This window comes from Monodelphis domestica, chromosome 5, assembly GCF_027887165.1.
Source record: "Monodelphis domestica isolate mMonDom1 chromosome 5, mMonDom1.pri, whole genome shotgun sequence".
NCBI lineage: Eukaryota > Metazoa > Chordata > Mammalia > Didelphimorphia > Didelphidae > Monodelphis > Monodelphis domestica.
The window spans coordinates 225,568,184-225,590,984 of NC_077231.1; the positions used below are offsets into that span (position 1 = coordinate 225,568,184).

At 38.2% G+C, this 22,801-nt stretch overlaps 1 protein-coding gene and 1 long non-coding RNA gene across 3 annotated transcripts in view; one reads left to right on the top strand and one right to left on the bottom strand.

Annotated features, from left to right (window-relative positions):
* Positions 1 to 21,333, bottom strand: part of PDIA4 (protein disulfide isomerase family A member 4) — a 41,588-nt gene extending 20,255 nt beyond the window's left edge. The window contains exons 1-3 of one of the 2 annotated variants that reach the window (XM_007504528.2): positions 20,997 to 21,333; positions 20,529 to 20,757; positions 771 to 957 (exon numbers count right to left, since the gene is read on the bottom strand). In XM_007504528.2, coding sequence (XP_007504590.1) covers positions 771 to 957; positions 20,529 to 20,616 — 275 coding nt within the window. In that variant the 5' untranslated portion in view covers positions 20,617 to 20,757; positions 20,997 to 21,333. The remainder of the gene's footprint in view (positions 1 to 770; positions 958 to 20,528; positions 20,758 to 20,996) is intronic. The other variant, XM_007504527.2, reaches the window with a different exon arrangement.
* Positions 3,377 to 15,569, top strand: LOC130454608 (uncharacterized). Its single transcript, XR_008912337.1, has 3 exons — positions 3,377 to 3,493; positions 4,141 to 4,493; positions 13,707 to 15,569. It is a non-coding gene; the product is annotated as an uncharacterized LOC130454608 (long non-coding RNA).
* Positions 21,334 to 22,801: the final 1,468 nt, after the last annotated feature.

The window sequence follows — 22,801 nt, forward strand, 5'->3', positions numbered from 1 at the left end:
AACCCTCTTTTCCAGGCTTATTTCATATAACTTCTCATTCATCTGTGTGATACTCTAGCCAAACAGGTCTACTGATTCCCTGATCTAGTCCTACCCTGGGGCATTCTGGAATAGACTTTCCAACATCTTTTCCTATTAAAATTGATTCCAAGTTCTAATTTATTGTAGTCTCTTTTCCATGAAGCTTTTCTCAATTCCTACTTCTCCAAACTGGAGAAAATTTTATTTCCTTATCATATAAAAGACATGCCTCTGTTAGGTGTTTTTATTTTGCTGTCTTTTAACTTATATTAGAGTAATTAGTTTCTCTTTCTTTTTCTTGAGGGTAGTGATGAGGTCAGTTTTCATCTCTGAATCCACAGTACTTCACTCTGTGAAATGCACAACACAAAGCAGAGGCTTTAAAAAAAAATGAGTTAATAGAAATGTTCTCATTCGGCCCCAAAAGGCTCAAGAGACCTTGGGCAGCCTGCTAAGAAAAAAAGGTCTCAAGCCTAAATACTCAAACAATAAGTATAAGAACTGGACAGAAAAAAAAGTAGTTATAGCCAGCAGAATTAAAAGTAAATATTGTCTGTAATGAAATGATTTATAGTCTTCCACAGACATAGATTGCAACCTGAGACACTTAAGAAATAGTATTCATTAGTTGTTATGGCTGAAAAAATAGGGCTCTTGAATCAATCTGGTGATTCACCAAGCCTAGTTAGATAAATCTTTGGACAACAGTCTGGTAGTGTATCAATATTCCTTAATGAAGGTATACTGACCATGGAGCATAAAATTCCAGTAACACAGTGTCCCTGTCAGCTACAAAGGTATCAAAGTTGTCATCATTCAGGACCAGGACCCCATTTTCTTCTTTCACTTGGGAATCATCTTCATCTTCATCTTCATCATAATCTTCCTCCTCCTCCTCCTCCTCTTCATCAATGGTATCATCTTTAGTAAAAGAATCTAGAAAGCAAAATCCCATCCATATTATTTAGGAAACTCCCCTAATGGATTCTAAATTTAAATATTAGTAATTCTAAAAGGTCATTAGCTACCATATACTTTCTAGCTGGATGACCCTAGGAAAGTCTTAACCCCAATTACCTAGTCCTTGCCAATCGTTTGCCTTGGAACTGATATTCAGTGTTGAGTCTAAGACAGAAAGTAAGGGTTTAAAAAAAAAAGTCAATAGTCAATAGTCTAATAGATTCTAAGGAGAAATAAGAGAGCCAAGATGAAAAAACAAACAAACAAACAAACAAAAAAACACCAAGCATTTTTATTAAGTACTTACTGTGTTTCAGTTTTAGGAGAAATTGATTTAAAAAAAAAAATAGGAGACACTAAACATTTAAACTCTGTTTTTTAATCCAGGCATTTTTCTTTCTTTTTTTTCTTCTATAAAACCCCCACTTTGTCTTATTGAGGCAGAAAAATGGTAAGGTCTAGGCAAAAGGGGTTAAGTGATTTGCTCAGGGTCACACAGCTAAGAAGTGTCTAATTCTACATTCAAACTCAGGACTCCTGGCTCTCAATCTACTGAGCAACCTAGCCGTCCTCAAAAAGATCTGGGTTTTCCCCACCAATTTTTCTTTTCTTTAAACCCTTATCCTCTGGTTGTAGTATCAATTATAAAATAGAAGAACAGGAATGGCTAGGCAACTGAGGTTAAGTGATTTGCCCAGGGTCACACAGTTAGGAAGCATCTGTGACCAGATTTGAACCCAAGTCCTCCCAACTCCAGACCTGGTGCTATATCATACTATGGTACCCCAATTCAGGCATTTTTCAAGAGAATGGATTTTTTCCCTATAAAAAGTAGCCATAACAGGTTTGCAAATCTTTTAGGGAAAACTTTGAGCTCAAATACGGAGTCTTTTTTACTCAAAAGGGAATGCTTAAATGTGGCACCACAGCGATTATGGTCTAATCTGCAAAACTGATTTATCTCAGTGGACATTATATGTCCACATACTTTCACTTGATGTTCCATCAGCAAATAATGTTTTCTTCTGAATTAGTAACCCAAATGTTAAGGAGTGAAAGGTACATGGGAGCAAGAACCAGAAAGCCTTGGGTTTTACCTAAATCACTAGATTTTGCACATTCACACATGTGCCTATTGGAAAGTCACTTAATTTGGGGCTCAGGCTCCTCCACCATGAAATGAGAATAGCACCCTTTGCTTTGCCTACTATACAGTCATACGGCTCAAATGAAAACAGATTTAAAAATTTTTTGTAACCTGCAAAGCATTATAAAAAGATAAGATTATCCTCACATTTTGCTATTGGGACAAGAATTCATTTTTTACTGAGTGATAGGTTCTCCTCTGCTCAAGCTTGGCTTGCCCCATTTTAATTCCCAGCATGCTAACACAGTGACCACAATCCTGGCTTACGCAGCCCTCATGCCATCTCAACTTTCACAGCCCAGTAAAATAAGCCAAGTGACTTGGGAATAGATGCTAATATTATAGGCAACTTGAAAAGCACATGTGGAAGAGAATTTATGGTTAAGGGTGAGAGTGCACAGTTGGTGGAGTGAGGCAAAAGCCTATCCTTAATTTCTACAGTAATATTTCTTAAAAAAGGAGATCCAAAGTATGAAACATACATTTTTGGACAAAGCCAATGAGTGTACTGGTTTTACTCGACTACAAGTATTACAAGGAAGGGCTTGTGACAGTCATTCCAAAAAGGTAAAAGAAAAGGGCATCAATAACATACTTAAAAAATACATGGAGCAGGAGGAGGGTCAGAAGGGTACAAAGATAAGAAGCATAATAATAGGAGATCATGTTAAATTTAATGTATATATTAAAAAACCAAGCTTTATGTAACAGAGTCACAGATTTGCTTTTTGGATTTGGAAATGTGTTCACAATAATAAAAAAAGGAAATGAATCAAAAAGGCAAGTCCTTCACCTAACTGTAGCATTTTTAGAGCTGAGAGGGTATGAAAAACAAGGAAAAAAAAATTTTGCTTCCTGTCTTTCTTAAAAAAAAATTTTAAACTCACCTCCTGTCTTAGAATCAATACTGTATATTGGTTCTAAGGCAGAAAAATGGTAAGGCCTAGGCAACAGGAGCTGTGACTTGCCCAGCGTCACACAGCTACGAAGTATCCAAGGTCAAATTTGAACCTAGGACCTCTTGGCTCTAAACATGGCTCCCAATCTACTGAGCTGCCTACTTGTTCCTCCTTAAAGTTTTAATGTTGCTTTTTGTTTTTTTACCACAGTTACTTTTTTTTTTACCACAGTTACTATCAATTGCCACACTACCCTTATGTTTGCTTTCTTTAAAAAAACAAACAAAACCATGCCCAAGGTTAGGTTCGATTCCAAATAAATAATCAACCAGCTATTAAAATCTCTGAACTAAGCTACAGAACGATTCGGTTTTCCCTCAATAGTTGAGAATGTTTTAAGGATACTGAAATCTGAATATGCCTTCAAGAGCCTGAAATGGAAAGTTCTTCTAAGAGACTGGACTAAGTAAGTATGCCTACCTATGCCTTAAACAAGAGTACCTAGGAAGTCCCCAGAAGATCCAACAAATATACAGCTCAGATTCTGCAAAAGGAATGTTTGAGTGGAAAAGGAGATCTTTGTAACAGATAGATACTTAAGGGCTAACCTTTTCAAGTTCCTATAAAATCCCAGAATATTTACCATAAATTAAGGTCTGTATCAATAGCTAGTGAATTTAAAAGATAAATTCTTATCTGAAACCTTTTGGAAACCTTACCAATCAAATTTAGCAGGCTGTAAAAGCAGAGAAACTGATGAAACTGAACTAGTAACCCTGCATTGACATCAGAATCATTCCTGCTGATTTGGGTTATCCAAAAGGAGACTACCAACCTAGGCTATGAATTTGATCCTGATTGAGAAGGCAGATGTCACAGCTCAACAAGAAGCAGATAACCAAGGGTAGTTCCTACCACCTGTTATCAAGTATCAGGTAGATAATCAAAAGGAAGAAATTATGGCTGATGGGAGAGTAAAAGCCCTAGTTACAGGCACACAGGAATAAATTACAAGAGAGCTCTTGGTCTAGTTGGTAAGGCCTAAATGGAAGTTAGAGAAGTAAGTTTGAATATAAAAGAACTGACTCAAAATCACCATAAATTTCCTTACAGGGATGCTTTAAAATGGAGGCCAACAAAGTCCACCCCAATTCAATAGTTCACATATGATGCACCAGGCTAACAGGAAGACAGGGCCAGAGAACATCTGCTTACAGTTGCTATTTTTTGAAGAGGGAGAAGTGGATGACTTGGTTATAGTAATGGAAGCAATCACTCTGTGCACAGTTGTGGGAAAGCAAGGAATGAAAAGATGAAGTGTTCCTCCTATGGTTTAAAGAGAGCTTCTGCCAGAGTTGGGATAAGTCCTGTGATTTCACTGGTACAGTGGACTCCCAGGGGAGGAAACACCCTCTACTTTCTCAGCAATTTTTTTTGTCATAGAGAGTTGCCAAGAGCTTTGAGAGGTAAGTGAATGGCCCTAATTCACCCAGACAGTAGGGACAAGAAACAGGTCTTGATCTCAGGACTTTCTGGCTTCAAGATCTACTTTCTACCCACGTCACCATACTATCTATCCCTGCTACTTCAAGAATATTAATGAAAATGTATTATCTATTTTTTTAACAACAAAAGGTGATACTAGAGACAAAAATGGATTCCCTTTAAATTGTTAACTGGGCTACATAAGTATAAGGAGCCCAACAAACTAAAAGCATTGCCAGGTTAGTTATTAGTTACAGAAAGAAGCTAGAACTATTAGAAAATCAGCTGAGAAGATGTAAAAGTCTTGTCTATATCATTCATGCCAAAAGTGTTATCACTGTTAATATTTCCTATACAAGTGTTTGAGAAGGTAAAATTTAGTTTAATCAGATTTCATGCTTTTAGGAGTCACATATTCCTCCTAAAATATCAGTAGATTTCACAGAAGTATTATTTAAAATAACTTGACTATTTGTGCTTCAAGTGGCAAAATCCCCAAATAACCAGCAAACAAGTAGCTGATAACATAAAATCAGCTATTATTCTTAAATGGATCCACTCTTCCAAACACAACCTGCACTCCATATTCAAATGAAACCAGGCTGAAATTGTATTGCTATAAATTAAACTTGACTACATTTAGTTTTTTGGTTGTTTTGTTTTGTTTTTTAATTCTACTATGAAGAGCAGAGAATCCCATGTGCGTTACCAAAGAGCAACATAATTTTCAAATCCAGTGTCTTATTGTTTTATTCTGGAGTCCAATACAAATAATAACTAATATACCTTTGAAGCATCTTGGGGCAAATTGACTTAACAGAGACCCCATAACATGCTGCCCAGAGAGCTAGACCCCATTAGTCAGAAGGCCTGAGTTAATTAAATTCCACTTGCGACATAGAGTGACTTTATAATCCTGGCCAAGTCACTCAACCTCCAAAGTCATTGACAACTCTCAAGGACCTAGGGTTGTAAAGGTGATAATCCAAATTGGTGGAGGAAGCTTCCTGCTTGAAACAAAAAAAAAAAAATGAAAAGTAGGAACTGGCAGAACATATAAAATATTGTTAAAGTTTACTTAAAGTCTTTTAAAACAAATTATGAATTTTACATGTGATTTTTATTCCTGCCATACACAACTTCATAAACCTGAGAAAGTACTTAACATCCTTAGACTCCTTCTTCTTTAGTAAAATGGGAATAATAATCATACAAACCTCATAGAGCAATATCCTGTGACTGCTTTATGTTGACATGTGTAGGGGAATGAATTTGGGGGGGGGTGTGTAAAAATTAAATTATATCTCTAATAAAAATATTAATTTTATGAGGTTTATTAAAAATCATTAGAAATCAAGAGGATACAAAATAAAAAACCACATCCCCATGGCTGATTAGCTCATTTAAAATCCCCACACTTAGCTTACCACTATACTTGCTACATCATTTGCAAAGGCAGAGCAGCGTGGGAGGCATTACTGCCATTTAAATACCAATTGTGATCTTGCCAATGTGGAGACTCAGAAGAGATTATACGGAATTCTGGGAAATACCAAGGATTTCTGGGGAATGAAGTCTAGGGTTCAAAATCTCCATTTACACATTCCCCCTGAGAACCGAGGAAGACTAGTCTCTCCTATGGGTCTTATAAACATACCAACTTTAAAATTACAATAATTTGAGGATAAGAGGAAAAGAGAACAAAACCAATAATTTCTAGGCACATTGACAAAAAGCCCTGAATCTTACATGTACCAATGGTAGCTTAAGCTTGATTTAGGACAGCCCAGGGGTCTGTCAGCTGTTTCTGATTTGTCATTTGCTAGCACATGTCTGTCATAGGCCATCCTCCTAAATATTTAATCCTTAAGTATGAGTGTAGACATTCCTGTTTTTGTTAGACTAAGTAGGGTGGAATAATCTAAAGTTCACAGGGGTGCCAAAACTGCACTACGACTTTTGGGACACCTGGTATATGTTGGCTAACATCCTTATTTGAAGATTCTGTCAAAATTCCCAGTAGTCTAGACACCTTCCCACCTTAGCGGTATTAATTTTGTTTATACAAAAGTTTTTCAATTCCATGCAGTAAAAATTATCTATTTTATTTTTAACAATTGACACTATTTCCTGCTGGATTAAAAATTCATCCTCAAGCTATTATGAAAAATTTTAATTGATTTGGTTCTCTTCATATTTAAATTTTTAAAAAATAATTCTAAGAACTTTAGTATCCTATTCATGTATATTAAACCTAACTTGTCGAATTGTTTTCCACTGTTCCCAAAAATTCTTGTGTATGAACATGGAGTACTTTCCTGGGAAATCTATGTTTTAAGGTTAACTGAACCCTGAGTTTTAAAATTCAGTTATTTTGGATTATTCCTTGTCTTGTCAGTTCCATGGATCCAGGCTTTTGTTTTTTTTTAATCAGTACCAAATAGTTTTGATGACTGTTTTATAATTTCATTTGAAATCTAGAATTGCTATTTCCTCTCTTCATCCTTGCCTTTCTTTATTCTTTTCCTTGATATTCCAGATTTTTTCCTTTCAAATGAATTTTGTACAGTTATAAAGTATCACCTTGGTAGTTTGATTGGCACAGCACTGTATCTATAAAGTAATTTCATTAGTATTATCACTTCTATTTTAGTGCTAGAGCCTACCCAGGAAAAAGAAATATTCCTCCAGTTATTTAAGCTGTTCTTCATTTCCTTAAAGGTTTTATAACTGCATCTATGCAGGTATTAGTAGAGCCTTGGTACACTGATTTCCAGATATTTCATAAATTTTATAGTTATTCTTACTGAGCCCTCAATTTTGTTACTGTGGCTTTAGCATCATTCTGGATTTGTTCCTCTTCCACACCTCTCACAGCCAATCAGTCGCTGCTATTTCTACCTTCATAATGTCTCTCATATCTGTTTCTGCTCACACAGCTATGACTTAGCTCAGGTCCTTTTAATCTCTCTAAGATTATTACAAAAGCCTCCTTATGTATCTCCCTGCCCCAACTCTCCTTACTCCAGTCCACTTAACATTGCTGCCAAAGTAGCACAGATCTAATCATATCACTGCCCTATTCTACTGGATACAAGAAAACCTCCTGTTTTTTTACAATCTGGACCCACTTTGTCTTTCCAGCCAAAATGGACATCACTCTCTCTCCTGCACTCTAAAATGTAGCCAAAATGGTCTTATTTCTCTTCACTACACATAAACAATCTCTCTCCTGTCTCTGGTTCTTCTGCACTGGCTGCCTCACATTCCTCTCTTCTCAGAGGCCCTCTCTTCCTTTATGATGAAGTTTAGGCCCTAGTCTTCTGCAAAAAGTCCATCCAGGATCTCTCCAACTGCTAGTGCCCTTCTGCCCAAATTACTTTGTAGTTATTTGTATTTATGCACTTTATATATCTATATGTATATATTTACTTATCTCCCCTAGTAGAACGGAAATTCCTTCAGAGTAGGAATTATTTTTGTTCTAGGTACTTATATCTATCTCCCTTTCGACCTAGCACAGTATTAGTATAGACACCTAATACTTTCTGATTAATATAGAAATACTATTGATGTTCATTAATTTATATAGTTAAACCCCCTAACTTCTGTCTTAGAATCAATACTTTGTATTGATTTTATAGCAGAAGTGGTAAGGGCTAGGCAATTGGGGTTAAGTGTCTTGCCCAGAGAGGGGTCACCCAGCTAGGAAGTATCTGGGGCCGTTTCTGAACCCAGGACCTCTCATCTCCAGGCCTGGCTTTCTCCCTCTCCTCTGAGTCATCTAGTTGCCCCATGAATTTATTTTGTAGTAAGGGACAAAAGATAATGTTTAAAAAAACAAAAACAAAAAACAAACCCAGGGGCAACTGGGTAGCTCAGTGGATTGGCCTAGAGATGGGAGGTTCTGGGTTCAAATCTGGCCTCAGACACTTCCCAGCTATGTAACTATGGGCAAGTCACTTAACCCCCATTGCTTAGCTCTTACTGCTCTTCTGCCTTAGAACCAATACATAATGTTGATTCTAAGGTGGAAGATAAGGGTCTAAAAAACCCAACAGCATAATAATGGTTAATATTTTTTCTTTTCTCAATGGTTTGGGGGGAAAGGAGAGTTTGAAACTGAAAATAAAAATTTAAAAATTTTAAGTATTATACACACACACATTATGTGCTGTTATTTCTTGTTTCTGTTGAAGCAATAAATTTTAATTTTAGACAAAGGAGCTCTTCCAATATATCTATTAACACAATTCCAGTTTCCTCATCTGTGAGGATTAGAGTAGATGACCTCTAAAGCCCCTTTGTGTGATTTAGGCAGCTAGGTAGCACAATGAATAAGAGTACTTAACCTGGAATTAGGACTAAGTTCAAATCTAGCCTCATATGCTTCTTAGCTGTAAGATCCTGGATGTCATATTACTTCTGTCCACCTGAGTTTTCTCATCTGTAAAATGGATTATTAGCACCTAACCCCAGGTTTGTAATGTAGTGAAAAATTAATTATCAATTAGAAGAAACACCAATAAAGTCTCCAGGCCAACAGTAGGTTTATTGAGAGAGGAATGGTCTCACAATAAAGCTGGACTCTGGTCAAGACCAAGACCAAAGACACCAAGCTTTAGGAAATGGCCTTTTTTTATGCATAGAAATCTGATGACACAGTGCCATATTAAAGACAGAAAATACTGTTACAATTAAAATAGGATGAACATAAATCTTCCACATGGACGAGTCTTAATTAATGATGCAAGAGCTTAATCAGTTGGAAAGTACTATACACACACACATTATATGCTGTTATTTCTTGTTCATCACTATGGGTGGCAACTGACATCTATTATTATTATGACTGACCAAGGCCTCTGCAATAAGGGGTCAGGCTCTGATGTTTTTTGCTGACGATATCTATTAATATCAGGAATCAGCTGCCAGATGACTGACATAAGTCATTGCACCTAGCACATACTCCTGATTGAAAGTCTTAGGTGAGGAACCCAAAGGCAGCCCTCCACGTCCTGACTGACTGTCTTATGTCCTGCATGCAGCAGGGAGTGGTGGGTTTGGCAGAAACTTTTAGGTTATAGGCTTAAGGTCAAAGTGTCTATCAGCAAGATTTTTCTAGGAGCCATCAAAGACCACGCTGTTTGACATAGTCACACGTGGAAACCGGGGATTGCAAAGCAGCCTCCAGGAAGGATGGAAACATCCACTGAAACCCTCCTAAGTGACTTTCCTTATTAACATCCCCTTATTAATGGAATTGCTATGATTATTATTCTTACTTAGCCCTGGGAAAAATAGATGAGAGCAATATGCTTGCAGGGTTAATACAGATGTCCCACCTTGTCCCCCCAGAATATTACCAGGAGATCCCACTTACAAAATTAAACTAAGGATTCTTATATACCCACTTAGATAGGACCCTCTTTTCTAGGCATAAAAACTTCTGGCAAATCTGTGCTCTGAATTCCCCAACCTATATCTGGGTCATGTTGATTCTACCCTCTGACCCTGCACTTAGCAACAATGTTTTGCTGACTATCTCCTTAGGCTTTGCATCTGTTGTTAGGTTCTTGGAAACATGTATGTTGAGAATGAAACTGTGTGCCAAAAAAGCATGTAACTCACTGAAGCTATAAAATAAGCAAACCACATGCAATGGCAGAACACTGAGTGACGCCTAAGCACAGGCCTGAGCACTCAGTCATCTCTCATCTCTTATTCCCCTGACCACTCCACCAAGTCAGAAGGACCCTTGACTTTGGGAGACCGTGGGCTCAGCTCTCAAAAAGATTTAATACCACTCTAAGTTGTATTTTTCTTAGCTAATACTTATATTATTTGTTTTAATCATAAAGGCTAATACTATTATAATCATAAAAGGGGTAGCGGAGTTCACATTCATTGTAGTGAGGATCAAATGAGATAATATATGTAAAAGCTCTCTGGAAAACTTAAAGCACTATATAAATATTTGCTATTATTTTCATTTAAGAATGAATTCACATTGATATCAATGTCACTAAAATTAGAAAGGAAACAATTAACCAGGGGAAAAAATTCTTTCCAGCAAGTTTCTCACTTAGAGGTCTCATTTCCTATATACAAAGAATTATTTCAAACTTGTAAGAATAAGATCTATTCCCCAATTGATAAATGTTCAAAGGACAGAACAGGAAAGTTTCAAAAAGAAATCCAAGCTATCAAAAGCCATATAAAAAAATGCTCCAAATAACTAATGATGAAAGAAATTCAAATGAAAGCAAATGTCAGTTTCTATTCCACAACTAACAGATTCTCAAAAGCTGACAAAAAAAAGGAAAATGACAAATGCTGGAGGGGCTTCAAAAAAACAGTTCCATGGATGCATTGTTGATGGAGCTGTGTATTGTTCTAACAATGAACCATTCTGAAAAGCAGTTTAGAACTATGCCCAAAAAGTCACTAAATTGAATGTACCAACAGTGATCAGTGATACCACTTGTAGACCTCCACCCTAAAGAGGACTCAAATGTCTAAAAATAGTTATAGTAGCTCTTTTTATAGTGGCAAAAAAGCAGAAATTAAGAGAGTGCTCATAAACTACAGGGGTATGGCTGAACAAATTATGGGACATAGATGTAGTGGAATATCATTAAGCTATTGAAAATGATGAAAGGCATGATTTCAGGGAAATCTTGGAAGACCTGTATCAATAGATGCAGAGTAAAGTGAGCAGTATCTAAATGATGTATCCAACACTGTAAAGACAAACATTTTGGAAAAGAATGGAGGAGTTGAACTTTGAAAGAACTGAATACTGATCAACATGATAACCAATGAGATTCCAACTCACTAGTGATGAAGTATGTTGCTTAAGTTTTTGAGAGAGGTAATGGATACAAGATACAAATGAATGATTGAAAATCTGTTACCCTAAAGAAGAACTACATATCCCAGGAGCCCACTGACTTCCTGTCATTGTGTACTTCCTGTAGACAGAGGATAAAGGGCGTGGGCTTTGGAGGCTCCCTCTCTCTGATGTAGAAGCAACAATGATGGTGGTGAGTGGGGATGGCTAACCAGCCATAGGCACGTGGTCTTTATTTTGTATCTTCTTTATTCCTTGATTTCTAATAATCATTAATAAATCTCTTAAAATATATTATTATTATTGAAATTTAATTATAACTTTTACGTTGATGGCAACCACTAGTCGGAGAAGAACCTCTCAAATTTTTAAGATAGCCTAGATAAATTTTTTTAAGCCACATTTCTCCTGCCAAGGCTTTTTGCCCACCCCACCCACCCTAACAAACTCCAACTCTCTTTGGAGTTGCTTCGTTTTTCTTTTCCTACTTTTTGCCTGGTTGCTTGCTCTCCCTACTGGCCGGGCTATTTTTAGTTGGGGGGGTGGGGAGGAACTCTTGGTGAAGAAGAAATAAACTGCTTCTCTCTTCCAACTGCTGGAGTACTTCCTTCCTCGTTCCTCCTCGCTGCTGACTCTGGCGTTGCCGATACTGCTTCCTCCTGATCTTCTGGACCCAGATCACTCACCCAGCCCCAGCCCCTGACCTCCAGAATTCCTCCTCCTGATCTCCAGCTCCTATCCTAAATCAGCCTCCACCCTGACCCTGATCACTGTTGCTGCCACAGAGAAGCTAGGAGTCCTTGGAGTTGCTCCTCAGGGCAGATGGTTAAAAAAAAAAAACCAGGGTGTTTTTTTTTTCCCTTAGGCAACGATTAGCCTCCTAATTCCCTCTGGGGAAACTAGCATTTTACCTCAGGGGGGACGGGGAGAAGGAAGAGACTCTTCCAAACAGGAAATTGATTATAATCATGGCATAGTGAAATGAAAGAGCACTGCATTGCCTATTTCAAACAGCTTCCAGCTTTATGATGTTTTGGGTTTTTTTTCTATCACTGATCCTTTCAATTATCTTGCCTGAGATTCAGAAGAGAAATTCATCTGCCTACAACCCTTTGCCATTTAGGCCCGTCCAGTTTGAGATTCCTAAAACCCATGTTCTCTCTCACTAAGGGAGATACCACAGTGCTGACAATAGGAATCTGAATTTTAGAAAAAGGAACTTTAAAGGGTCTGGAGGTGAAATTTTAAGCCTTTTCAGACTCCATTTTTTTTAAATGAAAGTCTCTGTATCTTATTGTATTTTGTGGATCGTTTTGTTTAAAAATTAATTTTGTTGTTTTAAGTTCATTATATTAAATGTATTCAATACTGTTCTGTTATACTGAATCATGTTAATCTACTGTGGTTTAACTATTAGATATATTATTACCCTTATGACTACTGAACAAAATATTGTAAAAGCCCATAAACAGCCCTTTTTTTTTTTCATTTTGCATTTGTTAATTTTCATATAGATGATAGATGGGCTAAACCTGGCTAACAACCTTTAGAGAATGTAATAAGCTAAGAATTTAATTATAATGTTAAGGGGTCTTCAGAAATAATTTTAATTAACTAGTGGTTTCTGAGTGGATGAGGTTTTTTATATTTTTATTTTAAAGAATGTTGTATTAAAGGTAGAGAAACAAAGAAATGTTCCTACCAAGGTATTTCTATGAAGCAGGAAGCCAAAAAAGAGCTCCTGCAAAATTTTTCAGTTTAATTTACTTCCACCAGGATAATCTAGATTTCTTGGTGATGTTAGACCCAAATAAGTTTTACTTTGTTTAAAAATATACTTGCCAAGGTTGAAAGATTTGCTACTTCTGTAAAAATTGTGACAAATATCCATCAGTTCATTGTTTTTGTTTTTGTTTTTTTTGTCATACAGCAACTTATATGAAATATGATAGTGGGCTTGTTTGCTATTGTCATTAAATGGGCTATTATAATTTTGGGGATTTTGATACTTTTTGAATGTGCATTACATGTTGTACTATTGTTCTTTATAAAAAACTGTTACTTTGTGAAAATCATTTGCTTGTACTCACAGTAGATCATGGTCAGGTTTGAAGAAGAAATGGATATCATTTTTGGTGAGAAACCTTTGTATTCTACATTTCCTTAACTGAAAGAGTATCAATGATTGTAAGTTATATATTTTTGGTTTTTAAAACTCTTTTATTATTGTTTTTCCTTGCATGTGCAATATACTGTTTCAGTTTTATTTTTTCTCTCCATTTTGTATTTGAAGCACATATCACCAGCATTGAGATTTTCTTTAACTTTTTTGATTTTGCAGATTCTGTCTGATTCCAGGACAAGAGAATACAAAAAGAGTCATTGCACAGTGCTAAAGAAGCACAGGGCTAAACTGCATAGTGCCTATTGAGCACAGGGTCAAGGAGACCAACCAATCTCAATGGGATTCATGAAAATTTTGAGTCAAGACAAGAAGACTTGAACTTGTTTGGGGTTCGAGGTTGTGGTTGTTTAACATGTGTTAAAGGCAGGTCTTCCTTGTCCCACATTCTACCAAGTATCTCAAATTTGGCTCCTACCTGGCTCCTATAATCTAGTCCCTTTTCTGTTTTTCATGGTGTGGCAAACTTTCTATAGTCCTGGTTACTGATTGGGTAAATGCATAATTGCTTAAATTATTTTAATTGAGCCCTAATTCAAGGACCTGTTATGGACTTATTTTTCCTTTACTTAGAATTTTTATACATAAGACTTTGATAGTCTATATTTCATCCAGAACTTATTTTTTTTTTGGATTTTTTTTTTGGATTTTTTATTTCTCTTGCCAGTTGATTCATATACCTCATAACTCAGCCATGCATCCCTAAGTGATCCCTGTTTTTCAACACCCTCTTCAGGGGGGAATGTATTATTATTTAAAATTGCAAATTCTAAATTCTTTTTGAGAGTAATTTTAGGTTAAGAAACATGCTACCTCTCCAAATCCAGAAAATAAACTCTTCTTAGAAGGCACCATGAAGATGCCTCCACAGACCACACGCTACATCAAGAAGATTCAGAATGAACTTTGGGTGTAGTTGATTGAACTGAAGGTTGATTGAATATTTAATTTGAATGTATACTCTGTTGCAAAAAGGGGGCTGCCCCCGACCTGACTTTTTGTCAATGTGCCTAGTAATTATTGGTTTTGTTCTCTTTTCCTCTTATCCTCAAATTATTGCAATTTCAAAGTTGGTATGTTTACAAGACCTACTGGAGAGACTAGTATTATTGAAAAATCTGTTACCCTAAAGAAGAACTACATATCCCAGGAGCCCACTGACTTCCTGTCATTGCGTACTTCCTGTAGACAGAGGATAAAGGGCGTGGGCTTTGGAGGCTCCCTCTCTCTGATGTAGAATCAGCAGTGACAGTGGTGAGTGGGGATGGCTAAAAAATGGCTAACCAGCCATGGGCACGTGGTCTTTATTTTGTATCTTCTTTATTCCTTGATTTTTAAAGATCCTTAATAAATCTCTTAAAATATAATATTATTATTGAGATTTAATTTTAACTTTTACACAAGAACAAGACACGAGATTTGGACAAGGACAATGTGGAAATGTATTTTGTTTGAAATGTATTTCAAGCAGTCTTTTCCTTTTGTGTGTGTGTGTGAGGGGGAGTAGGGTGAGAGTCGGGGAGACAGAGAAAGAAAGAGACAGACAGAATTTATACCATATAGACCCCAGGGTCCTCATTATGCAGGTACTTTGTCTCCAAGATCTTGAGTGTGGTGCTCACTTTATCTGTCTTTTCCCATTAGCTCTTCCACAATCAAACTAAGCCTGTTACTTACCTTTAGAGCCAAGGCCTCCCATCTCTCAATCCCTCTCTCTGTACAAAGCTGATCTGGTTGTTCTTGATTCCCTGCTCAACCTGCTTCCTAATCATCTCCCTGAATAATGTGTTCAGACTCTGAAAGTCTCTGAATCACCGTGACCCTCTTGCTTTCTTTCCTCCTGATTCAAACCATAGAATGTCATTGGAGAAAGATACACATTAGTACAAACTAATTCATGTTTTTAAGTTTTACTGTATGCTTTCCATTGTTGATTAATTAAAAATAAACAGTATTATTTGTTATTTCCCTACTGAGCAACTTTGGTGTATGTACACCCAGGTTACCAACCCTGATTTTTCCAATCTTGGCTCACAACCTACTCGACTAACAAAGGCTGTCAGGGTTGAAGAGACTTTCTGGCATCAATCAGGAACACTTAAGGGTCTCTGATGTGTCAAGCACTATGCTGAGTTCTGGGGATGTAAAGAGTCCCTGGCCACAGTGAAAAGAACACTAGACTTGGGATGTAGGGGATCTGAGTTTAAATTTTGCTGACAACATTACAACTCATGTAATTAGTCTGATCTTTAATTCCCTCACTTGTAAAATAGAAATCATAATACTTCTCTAGGTTATAGGAGAAAGTTCTAGAAACATTAAAGTGCTTTCTAAGTAAAGCACTTTATTAATATAAATAATTGCCTTCTCTTACCTCTTTGTTTTCCTTCTTTCCTATAGTCCTAGAGGGAGATATTCCTTCTCTCCTGGGGGCAGCTTTGTGGAGGAGTGGACAGGTGTAGGCCTGGAGTCCTCACACACTTGGCAAGTCACTTAATTTCTGCTTGCCTCAGTTTTCTCTTCTGTAAAATGGGAATAACAGCACCTACCTCATAAGGTTATTGTAAGATCAAATGAGATATCTGTAAATTGCCTAGTACAGTGCTTGGGATATAGTAGGTGCTATATTAATGTTAGCTATTATTATTGTTGTTGTTATTATTATTATAAAGCTAACTGATACTAACTCCCTGTGATAGAGGATATATTTTTTCCCTTTCCAATACACAAAAGTCCATTCCATCTACAAAAACAAAATCCGGGAATATTTTCTTTCCCAAGTCTGATCAAAATTTTTTCAAACACTTACCTTCAATCTTGGAATCAATACTGTATATCAGTTCCTAGACAGAAGAACAATAAAGACTTGGCAAAGGGGGTTAAGTGACTTGCCCAGGATTGCACAGCTAGTAAGTATCTGATACCAGATTTGAACCCAGAACATGCTGTCTCTACCTGGCCCTCAATAAGCTGAGCCACCTAGTTGCCCCTAAGTCTGATCAATTCTTGAAGATACAGCTCTCAAGTTCTAATTCTTCTTTTCCTTCTCTCATTACTCCAGTTCTTGGTGGCTCTGTTCTTCCACATCAGAATAGAACACCCACCATCTACACTACAGATTGACAATAATGATACAAAGCTATATTGTTAATGTACTTATGTAATTGTTTATGCATAGTACTTGCAAAGCTCTGAGTAACAGTCTCAGAAAGGATGTTTTTAACTCCATGTTGGGACTAAAAGAGCTTTACAGAAGAATTAGCTAAACCAATAAAAGCTCAAAAACTATACTTCTTTAAAAAATCTGTTGTATTTAAAGGAAGATCCCCAAAGAAGTGCTTAACAGAGAAGCCAGAACTTACACTTCTGAATTAAGAGGTGCCTATCCGCTCCCTCACAATGACTGACCATGGCACTTCCCAACAAAGAGAAGACCTCAAAGTGGGATTGGAAAGATAAAGGGAAGGGATACAACTAGGGATATTGTCAAGGACCCACCAGAAAAATGGTCTTCAGGCCAGACAGCAGAATGGACTAGAATACAAGCTTTAGGGGAACTCAGGCAATTAATTCTATCAAGGGTCAGGGCAGCTGGCAGGTCCATAATCAGATCAATTCCAGGATAGAGAAAAGTCCTGGTAAGATGGGTCTTTTGGGTTTCCAACCCCTGAAGCCACAGGCAGGGAGAATACAAGCTAGAAGTTTATAGTTCAGAAATATTCTAAGTATAAAAGTCTCCATGTGGTGTTCCAGCAAGAAGGGGGTAACACACAGGAGGGGGCATTGCTAGGGAATAAGCAGCCTCAAAGGCAGGTAAACAACACTCCCTAAAAAAAGAGTAAATTCGTTAGGGTTAGATACAAATTTCTTATACTTTAACAGAAGACATACAGGGTCAAGAAACAACTTGTTGGATTCTATACTATTTTCGAAGTACTTTCTACTTTGATACTCCCACTGTCCCAATAATGGTAGATTTTTAGAATGTGAATTTGTTTAGGATTAAGTTACATATTTAAATATACAGCTCTTTCAGGTGTGAAAAGTCTTTTCTTCATAACAATCTTTAGATAAGCTTTGAAGAGTGAAGAAAATCAGGTTCAGAAAGTGACTAGCTTTCACTTAGATGTGGAAATTGTCTTCTGGATCTTTACAATTACAGATGTAGTTTATTCTACTCTACCTTTTAGGGCTGGGAAGCTGTCTTTCTGGAGAGAATAATCATTCTAGAGTCAATTCTCAATAATGATTCTAAGTAACTTGAATCTATTTCCCAAATTATTCCTCCATTAGTAAGTTGAATGCAACATTTCCTTACAGCAGTGCCTGAAAGTTTAAAATCAAACCCACAAAAGAGAAAATGCTGGCTTATTAAATGCTGAATATTCTCTAGTTCATTTTTTAGGTCAAATGCAAATCAAATATTACTCATAACCATGAAAAGTTCAGTTTCATGTAGAATATAACATATTTTAAGGTTAGAGAATGATTAAAGCTTTAGTTTCTGTATCCTTTTTGCCCAGCAGCTTCATTCAGATAAATAATAGTTGCTTAATAAGTGTTTGTTGTATATGCTTGGACGCCCACATATTTTGAAGTTGCTAAAGAGACTATTTTAAGGGGAGGAAGTACTTAAAGAATTTAAAGATCTCTTGGCACTTTCAAGAACTTTTTTTTTTTAATCTTTATCTTTGTCCTACTACTGTCTCTACTTAATATTTGATTCTAAAGCAGAAGAGCAGTAAGGGCTAGGCAACTGGTTATATCACTTGCACAGAGTCACACTGCTAGGAAGAATCTGAAGCCACATTTGATCCCAGAACCTACCAAGTCCAGACTTAGCACTCTCTCCACTATGCTTCCCAGCTGCCCTGAATTCCGTACTTTTAAGAATAAACGAAATACCAAATAAAACAAGAGTATTTGTCCAACTTTAAAAGGGGTTGGGTTTTTTTTTTCCCTTTGCTATTTGCCTTGCAGAATAAAAAAATGCCAAGTTTTCTTCTTGTTATCTTCTAATCTAAGACATTTAATATGTAACTGTTAATAGAAACTAAAACAGAAATTCAGGGACTATGCTTTTTGAGCATTTATATATCAGGACTTCCAGAGACAATAAGCTTTTAGAAATAAAGATTTAAGTGGAAAAATACTTTGCTCTACCTTGGTTAAGGAAGGGGAGGTTAGAGAAAAGAAAGCATTAAAAAAATCTCAAATTTCTCAAGATCCGGAGTTAAAAGACAAAGATTGTTACTTTCTGCAATCAGGTGATTCAAGATAAGTAGTAAGAGACTAGGGTAACAGTGGAAGCAGGGATTCTTAATCTGAGGTGTATAAACTTAAAAAAAATGTTTTTGATAGCTCTTTTAATACAACTGGCTTTGTCATTCTGGGTACTTTATTGTATGTAATTAAAACCCTTTTTTCTGAAATGGGGTTCACAGACTTCACAGGTCAATAGACACCAAAGGAGTCCTCGACACACAAAAACGTTAATAACCTCTGTCCTAGAGTGAACACTGATGAGAAGCATCCCAAAAGTTGTCAACTCCATTAATTTCTTCTACTAAAATTTGGATAATAAGAATTAGGTAAATGTAGAGTAACCTGGGTTACTTGTTTCTCAGAGACACATAAGTCCCTATATTTCCCAAAGCCAGAGAAGACCAATTTCTGGTATTTTAGTGTCTATTTTAATTTTCTCTTTTTTCTTGGTAAAAATATCTCAATTTTTTCACAGAAGCCAAGAGAATGGTCAGACACATTCAAACCCTGCAATATTTGCATGTCCCTGTAGCCAGCAGGAAAGAAGAGTCATCAAACTGGAAGATGGACCCTCTAGGACTAAGCTAATCTTCCTCTCCCCAGAAATGTAACTTAAAATCTGACAAAGATGATACATATCTCAAGTTTAAAATACTACTATGTAATTTCAAGCTTTAAAAGTTAATTTAAAGATCATTTTCTACTTAATTGGCTACCTTGAGTGCTTGAGTGTGATCAAAGTAAATCGGTGTCTGAGAGTGAAGTACACAATTCCACTATACAGCTAACAGTGAGTAGAATGCTTAGATTTTTATTGGTACTGCAGCAACTGATGATAAACTAGGCATCTAGACAGAAAAGATTTCGCAGAGTACTGATAAAGACTTTGATTTTACCATTCTAACTATTATTGTAAGCAACACTAATATTCTCACATGAATCCGCTTTTATTTGAAAAAGTAAATCCACGTGTCTATCTGCAGTTAGCAGATTTCTAGGTACCTCCTTCCTTTCAAAAAACAACAACAACAAAAATCATCTAATTCTCACTTTAAACTAAGAGCCTCGGGTTAACCATTCGCATCTCTAACAGACTTAAAAGAAAAATAATTCTCGTTTCTTTTCTGTTCATCTTTCCCTAGTCAGTAGTTTCTGCTTCGATTGTTCCTTTTCTCCCCTCCCCCGTCTTGTTCGCCCTCCTTTAAAACTCTGTTTTTTTTAAACACAGTGATCCCCTCCCTTTCCCTGAAAAAGAAATCTTAAGTCAGCTTCTCTGGGGACGAAGCAATTTGGGACTCCGGTCGGGGTATGCACAGATACAAAGCAGGTGAGAAGGATGAGGGCCGGGGATTCCTTGCAGGTTTAAAGCCCCGGATGCCTGATGAATGGGAAGGTTCTTCCCAGGTGCTCAGGGGATCAGTTAGTTACTCCATCTTCCAGAGTTAAGATGCCTCAAAGTCTTAGGATCCTTCTCCCTTCCCTGATCGACCCCAGGATCCACAGAGATGGGAAGGTGAGGTTGGAGGCCATGGTAGGGGGAGAAGGGAGGCTGTAGCTCCCAACAAACTGCTCCCTTCCCCTTTGCACCAAGGTAGGCATAGCTCTGGATGGACTCCGCGAAGCCGCCGCTTACCTGGGATCCTACCCGCCCCCTTGGACGAGGCCCCATCCCACGCAGCAGGGCTGGCAGGCCTTGGGTCCCCGTCGCGTACTCACCTTCGCCAGCTTCGTGGGTGCTCGCCAGCACCAGCAGCTGGGCCAGTCCCAGGAGGAGGACCAGTAGGCAGGGTTTGCGGAGCCTCATCTGGGCAGTTACTGCCAACAAGGCCAGGTGCGGTCACTTCTGGCTGCTCCTCCTCGTTCTCTTCCTGGCTGTACAGGTTCTAACTGTGACTCTGGCTCCGGTTCCAGCTCCGGCTTACGCTCAGACCCGCCCCCGCCTCTCCTGGAATGAGAAGAGCATGGAGGAGAAAGAGAAAAAGCCTCCAGGAAGTTCTCCTCGGGGATTGGCCAGCAGGGGAAGGAAGCTCTGGCAGCTCAGCCAATCCAAGTTTGCCGTCAGTTGAAACGGCGGGTGGCTGAGTTCTTTTAAAAAGTTCACGCCCACCTTCTCCCCTCCCTTCAATTCAGCCACTCAGAGGAGCCAACCCCGCAACTCCACGAATCCGCTTCATCAGCACTTACGCCACCGCTTTAAAGAGCCGCTTTTCTGTGTTTCCTTTCCTTTCTTCCTCTCCCCGCCTTTCGAACCCGCCTCCTTTTCCTGTTTTGCACACACCACTCCCCTAGGTCTCTATGCTGGGGCGGGATGCTACCATTTAAAAAGCCCCCAGCCAGCTCTGAGGTGCCTCTCTTTGATTGGCTGCTTGGTGGTCACCAATCAACGGCTGCCACTCGGTTCTTCCCAAGAATCCGGGAGGCTAGAGAGGGAGAGAACAAAGAGGGAGAAAGGGCACTGGGGGTGGCGTTACGTTGACCCCGACTGTGGCTTCCGCTTGTCCCGGACCGCTCTGCTTGCGCCGCGCTGACCTAGGCTGCGCTACTCCTCGGGTGGCGATTGGCCTGACTGGAGGGGAGGACCTGGGGCCGGGTTGCCGTAGCGTGGGGCTTCCCGGCCTGCGGCTGTGCCCTATGTCCGCTTAACGTGTGTCCCTGCCCTTGGGTATGCTGAAGGCGCTCTCGCTCCGCAGAGTCGCCGGGATAACTAACACACCTAGACGCTTTAAAGCCCTCTTAGAGCGACTTCTGGGGCCCGAGTTTTACTATTCGTTTTACGAAGAAAGGGTTTTGTTTTTTTTGTTTAAATACCTACAGTGGTAGAGTGAGGGAAGAGAAAGGATGGACGAAGTTGTAGCGGAGAAGAGGCAGCGCGAGCGGAGTCCAGAAATAACCGAACCCACTTACTTTGGTGAAGCCATCCCACGTAGTTTAAAGTGATTCTGAGGCCAATTTGAGTTCCCTGTCCCCAGGGCAAACTAGTTTGGCCACTAACTAGTGTTTTCGATCTCTTTTTGGCTTAGACTGCAGAAATGTCTATCTCGAATTTCACAGTGCTGTTGGTGTAGTGAGTTCCTTGAGAGCTTGGACTAGGGACTTTTTTGTTTGTTTTTGGGAGGGTTGGCAAACTAAGTAGGAGCTTAATAAATGCTCCAGTTGACTGATTAAAGGAAGCATACATCTGAGGCAAGAATTAGTTTAAGGAACCTGATCATGAAGATTCTTCCTGTGTAATACACCCAAAACTATTACAAACAAATAATGCCATTTTGTATCAAGTACTAAAATCCACAATCTGGATTCTGAGCTAAAGTATGGTACTACTTTAATCCGGTTTGATGGTTCTATAGAAGATTTTCCTTTCCTTTTTTTTTAACCTTATCTTCCGTCTTAGAATCAGTATCATTTCCTAGGCAGAAGAACTGTATGGGATAAGCAATTGAGGTTAAGTAACTTGCCCAGGGTCACACTGCCAGGAAGTGTCTGAGGCCAAATTTGAACCAAATTTGAGACCCTTCCTGTCTCCAAACCTGGATTGCTATACACTTAGCCACAAGTATAGAGATCTCTTGATTAAGTCAAATTTTAAAATGTAAGAAAAGTTGGTACCTGTCGTCAAGAACAGTTATGAGTGCTTCCTTACAACCCTGAGAGGGAGTAGCAGTACTACTTTTCCCATTTTGGGGAAACAAGCTCAGAGAGTTTGACTTGCCTGTAGTCTTATAGCTCATAACTAAGAACCTAAACTTGACCCTTTCCATAATATGATGCTGCCCTTCCAATGATGTATTTTGTAATTTATGAAGCTATTTCACCTGTCTGCTTACTTGATCTTCACAACTACATCTGTTTTAAAGATGAGGAAAAAAGAGATTCAAAAAGATTGATTTACCCCAAATCACATAGCTATGAAGTAAGTAATAGCCAAGACCTAAACTCTAGTTTCCAGACTCCTGAGCGTAAGGCTCATTTCTCCACACTGTAGAGGAGGA